The sequence below is a fragment of the Fulmarus glacialis genome, unplaced genomic scaffold, assembly GCF_000690835.1.
Source record: "Fulmarus glacialis isolate BGI_N327 unplaced genomic scaffold, ASM69083v1 scaffold4019, whole genome shotgun sequence".
Classification (NCBI taxonomy): Eukaryota; Metazoa; Chordata; class Aves; order Procellariiformes; family Procellariidae; genus Fulmarus; species Fulmarus glacialis.
In genome coordinates this window covers 46,957-52,956 of record NW_009231294.1, presented here as the reverse complement: position 1 = coordinate 52,956, position 6,000 = coordinate 46,957, and the positions used below count along the sequence as shown (strand labels likewise).

The 6,000-nt window shown below is 36.5% G+C and overlaps 1 protein-coding gene across 3 annotated transcripts in view; it reads left to right on the top strand.

The window, feature by feature from the left end:
- The window catches only part of RIMBP2 (RIMS binding protein 2), a 148,765-nt gene that overhangs the window by 121,655 nt on the left and 21,110 nt on the right, over window positions 1-6,000 (top strand). For all 3 annotated transcript variants that reach the window (XM_009584507.1, XM_009584509.1, XM_009584508.1), the window contains 2 exons: window positions 750-899; window positions 4,879-5,037. In XM_009584507.1, coding sequence (XP_009582802.1) covers window positions 750-899; window positions 4,879-5,037 — 309 coding nt within the window. The remainder of the gene's footprint in view (window positions 1-749; window positions 900-4,878; window positions 5,038-6,000) is intronic.

Here is a 6,000-nt window from a genome sequence, read left to right as displayed (position 1 = left end):
AAAGAGAACTGAAATACTTTTTTTGAAAATTGCTGACATAACATATGCTCTGAACCATGTTTAATTACATTAATTTTAGTGATGCTTGAAATGTTTAATTCAGGGATCTGGACAGAAGGTTACAGATAGATTCACTTTAAATAAAATCAAAATCTGCCAAAGACATTTGTCATGTTTAGTCCCCAGTAGTAGAAATTCTTCCCTTGTAGTAGGCTGCTGCAGAAGAAGCTGTGTCTTCTCCCTGCCCTTCATCCAGCCTGTTAGATGGTTGATAGTTATTGTCATGAGAGTAAGCAGCAGGATTCAGTAGCTGAGGGTAAGAGTCATCTCAGAGCAGAGGAAGAGCATGAAGTCTCATTCCATAGCTTTTTCTGTACTGAGGTCAAAAATGCTGTACTAACTAGCTCTTCTGCTAACCCTCTGCCAAGGGGATATTAGTGTCCTTGTTAGCAGCCTCTGACTGAGAATACCAAGAATTTTGACATAAGTGGTACCAGGAAGAAAGCTAGCAGCTGAGTCGATGGTCACATAAAAGCATATAATTGTTTATGAGCAAGAGTAATACAACAAGCAAAAAATTCTTGAAAACTCCTAAAAGGTTACAGCCAGGGGAAACTAACATTGCTTTAAACCATGAGTATATTTAAATGTTGTGTTCTTGAGTCCTTATGTCTTATATTTGCCATTTCTTCCATTGGTTGCAGGAACAAGTCTGCTTCACAATTTTCCATTTTTTGTTGCTTTGCTAGATGGAGAGGAGGAGTGTTTTTAGCGAAAGGAGTAATGCAGCCCAGTACGCTAACTCAGATGATGAGGAAGATGGCTATGATTCTCCTAATGTCAAAAGAAGGGGGGCTTCAGTTGATGATTTCCTGAAAGGGTCAGAACTTGGAAAGCAAGTAAGTAGCCTGGTCTTGTTACTGTGTCAGATGTCCGACATGAAACAAATATTTTATGAAGCTCAGCAGACTATCCAGGTCACCATCTGATTATTGTAGCCATAATGGTAAACTATACAGACAAGCAGCTAAATTGTGGGGAGGTAGATGAATGTCCTGTTACTGGAGCATAACACTGTCTAATGGGAACTGAATGCTTGGCACCATGCATCCATAGATTGTTATCCCAAGCAACAGTCTTAAGCACTGGAAACTGAGAAAATTGAAGCTGAAAAAATTGAAGTAGAAAATGTAACTGGAATGTCATGTTTGGGCTCTGGGCTTTTTCTGTATGGTGTGTTACTACTGCATATGAAAACATGCTGTGAAAAAAGGGAAAGGGGGAAGGATTTTTGTGTTCCATAAAAGCCATAACCTGTAATCCTAGTTAGCAGAAAACCAACACCGTATCTACTTGGCATGCTGTAATGAATAGAAAGATGTTGCCAGAAGAATTTTGCACATCTGCGCAGCTTTTAGTCTGATCCTACTGAAAACAAATATAATTTATTATATTACTTTCAAGAGAGATGTAAATTCTAGCAAAGAGATATTTTCTTATGTCTTAGCATGCTTGATTAATCTTGTTAGCCAAACATCTGACCTCGCATGCAGAAGGGTCCAATGGCATTCCTTCTCGTACCAGTTCTGGAATTTTGGTTCCATTTATTGTAGAAGTTCAAGCATTTATAAATGTATAAATATAGGTCCAAATTTCCGGTGTTCTAAATATGTGGCTTCAGAATTTTATTTGGTTCCATCTTCACATACGGTCGTTCCCATTTTTAGAATACATGCAATCATGCTGTGCTTACAAAATATGCTTGTGGGTGAGATGCATCTGTACCTCTGTATGCAATTAAAATTATTTTGGACACAAAGAGACCAAGATTTTCTAACAGGACCAGTGATCTTACTAAGAAGGCCCGGTGTAAAAAGTTTAGAATGTTTGTAAGGGACCAAGATCAACTTCATATTTCTGATAACCATACTTCATATTTAACCTTGGGAAATAAACTTGGGGGTATCTGCCATGTCGGTACAACGTTGCTGCTCCATGTGGACTTACTACCTCAGATCATGAAAGCGTGGTTTGGAGTGTGTCTGCTTTACCAAGCTCTACAAAACAGAAGGTTTGGATATGAACATTGGAAGGCTGGGAACTCTTAAAGTTACATTCCTTGAAGCCTAAAAAGATTAAGCTCTGCTATCTACTAGGAACATCCTCACAGCTAGATTTGAAATCTCTCTGGCTACAAGTATTCTCAGATCTGATTAGGTTTCAAATTTAGTTTTCATGTAAGGCTGAAAGAATTCTTTACTGCTTTAAAACACTATGTAAAAAATGCACTTTGAGAAATAGTGGTTAAATTATGTCTGGCAAAACAGCTGCAGTGTGTTAAGTGTAAATTGATTACTAAATGTTTATTTTATAGCTTCAGAGATATACCTATTTGTAGTTTAATTGTTCATTTGCATTGTTTATGAAAGATGATCGCTTTTACCGCTTGGTTTGTTAGTGAAGAATTAATTGGAAAAAATGGGAGAAACCTAATCTGTGGTGGTTTTCTCCATAAGAAATTATTAATTTGCTAATATCATTATAATGCTCATGTGCTGCATGAAGCAAGTGCTATTCTGTATGCTGATTCCCTATCAAAGGTCTTTGGCTTTCTATCAGTCGACTTGCCTTACTCCATATATAAGAGTAAAATAACCGCAAGCAAATGCAAGTAATGTTAATGTTTTTTCATCAAGCTTTTTATTAGCATTAGACATGGCTGCTAATGGAAATCCTTCATGTCTGTCACATTGTATTTTTAGGAAGATATATTTTAAACTCCCCAGTTTAAAATGTCCCACAGGGAAGGGTGGCGTGGATCACAATTCTGGAACAGTGGTACAATATCAGACTGTCACAGACTCTCTGTGAACTTAGAAAGTTAGTCTTTCTTGCCCAGATCCTCACAAGTATTTATGCATCTAAATATCTCAATACCTCTGAGGATCTGGGTCAGTGGGCCTGTCAACCAAGACTAAAATGGGAATAAGAATTCTTTCTTTTGTCACAAAAATGTGTGAAGATACTGTTTTCTGCAAGCTGTTGATTTGCTCTGTAAATAGATAATAAGGACAAGGGAGGTAAGTATCGGAGACAGACTTGAAATTCAGAGGCAACTTGGGACATTTGCAGGAAAGGCAGTGCTAGAAAACGCATGAAATAATAACTACACGTGCATGGAATATACGGCCATAGAGGTTTCACTGGATGTGTAAATGCATGTGTAAATGCACCCAGTTATTGAACATAGAGTATGCATGCCCTATTACATTCAGAGTTAATTGATTGCAAGCAGAATTGCATAATTACTGCATATATAATATCTCCTAGTTATGTTTTATACCTCAATTAATGTAGTGCCTGAATTAGAAGATTTATTTAAATAATTGAGTGGCTGTTTATAACCACAATGGATAAGCCTTGGAGACAGTTTGCTAGGTCTCTGTAGTCTGATTGCCCAAGCAATCAGGGCTTTATTCCAGCCATATTGGCCTTTAGATAATCTACAGGGCATTGTGCACTTAGTTGGGGAAGTTTTGTAGTACTGTGCCAGCACAGCCCCCAAGTCTATTTGAATACAGCTGAGAACAGGAGTGCAGGAGTGAGTTTCTATGAAAAACAGGACCAAGATTCTGCTGGAATGGAACTGATGAAATAATAAAATTTAGTTTAAGAGCCACGAAGTTTAGACGTGAAAAATGAAGCATTAGAATGTAGTCTGATCTTTTTAACTTCAAAAAGAAACCAAAAACATTGTGAAACTGCAGTGGCTTTTTTCCTAAGATGACCTAATATAATGCATCTAAAGGATCTGAAAGAATTTATGGGCTTGGCACCGAGAATTACTACTACAGGCTTCACCCTACAATCTTTTTAGCTCCAGAACAAAGAATTAAAAGAGGAGAAATTGTCTCTTGTATTTGGAAGGCAAATCCATCTTTACTTTGGAGAAATTGCTTATTGTAGACATTTTCTTCTCATTGCTGGGATTGATTGATATCCGCGTGTTACTTAGCTATGGGAATTGATCTGGTACCACAGAAATTATTTCTTCATTAGTATTGCTGGGGGAAGGAATGCAGTAATTTCTAGCATTCTGCTACTTCTAAAATATTTTATTCTTCAAATATTCTACTGCAATCTGACAGTTAGATGACTCCATTGAAAATTTGTCCTTGGAAATACAATGAGTTTGGTTTATGATCTGATTTGTTAGATGTAATGTCTAACAGAGGCCACTCCTATTTAACATTAGCAATTCAGTAGGACATACTTTTTCCTCCTTATTTTCCAACTAACTGGAAACTTAAAGGAACTTGAAATATTTGGACTAATTTTAAAAGACAGTTGAGGTCTTAGCCAGTCTATTCCTACAACGTTTAAGAGAATGAAAGCTTGAAATTCCATCAGCTAGCTATATCATACAATGATGGTAACATCCTGCAAGGATTAAATGCTGATCACTTTTAAATTACAATGTGATGTAACAAACAGCTGTGAAGAACAGATGATATGTGAATTATTCTAGGGCTTTTACAATTTGGTCAGCAAGTCCACTGATGCATGAAGGACCTCTTTAAATCAAGGGAATTTAATCAAGACTAAAACTAGATTTGGTGCTGTGAATGCAGACGTCCTTTTTTGTATCACCTATGGGATTAAGATTGGATTTCTTGAATTGGGAGCATAAATGGGCAAAAAAAAAAATTATACATGATCTCTCCACTAGAACAGAGCAGCAAGCCACATGATGTAATATATATGTGGTTATTAGTGTGATATTCAAACCTAGGAAATGCTCTAGTACTCATTGGTGTTATACAAGGATTTTCAGCTTTAGAATTGGTGAAGATTTTTCTCTCTCACCCTATCAATTAGCCTCATTATTGCCATGGTGAGGAGTACCATACAGAGAGCAGCAGAGGTTCTGACTTGTCTGATATTATGGAAGAAGATGAGGAAGAGCTGTACTCCGAAATGCAGCTGGAGGATGGAGGAAGGCGACGAGTCAGTGTGACTTCACACAATGCACTTAAGGTAAGTGTGACGGCAGAAAAATACCTCCGTATTTTGATTCTTCCTTCAAAGCATTTCTTTTAGTCAGTTATGGATTTTGCAGACCATTAGAACTCACACTGTCGTATAGACCTAGAACTGGGGTGAACATTGTTTATGATGTCAAGGTCACTTTAATACATTTACTACTACTTTTTTTTTTGCGTTATTTCGTAGCTAATCTTTTAACTAATTTACTATTTTCCTATGTGTAATTGTTGAAATTGCAATTTCTGTTCTATATCTGGGGACTTTTCCCATGTCTATACGACAATATACTACTATATGTGCTACCCAGACAATGAGTTGTTTCTGAGCAAGAAGATCTATATAAACATACATACATATAGAAAAAAACAACTTAGGTTTTTCGTGTCTGAGTGATTTGTCCCTGTTTCCAGTGCTAGTCCCATCTCTTCCAGAGGCTTTAAAGCATGCTTGTAAGAAAGGGAGTTGGGTCAGCTTTGTTTGAGAAATGCATTATTAGAAATCCTCATGCTCTGATTATTAAGGAATCACCAGAGACAGGAGGAAATACCTATCAGAAATATTGCTTGTAACACTACACAGAATATTCATCATGAAAGACAACTTTAGTATAACAATTAAAGCATACGTAGAATGTTGAACCTACCCAGTACAGAATATGTATTTCCCATAGTATATTTGTACATGTAAATTGTATTTGCTTTTTATGTGTCTAGCAATTACACTAAATTGTGTTTTCTTAGAAAGTTGGATAACTTGAACAATAAGGAAACCCACACGTTGATTTTTCTTCCAATATGCTGTTATTTAACTAAAAAACAATACTATTTTCTCATGCATACAAGAATTTTGACCATTCTTGTAACTGCTTTCATGTACTATAAATTCAGTCCTTTTATTCTGATACTATCTGGAATGAGACAGGTACTTTTTCAACAGAAAAAATAATCAGTGTTT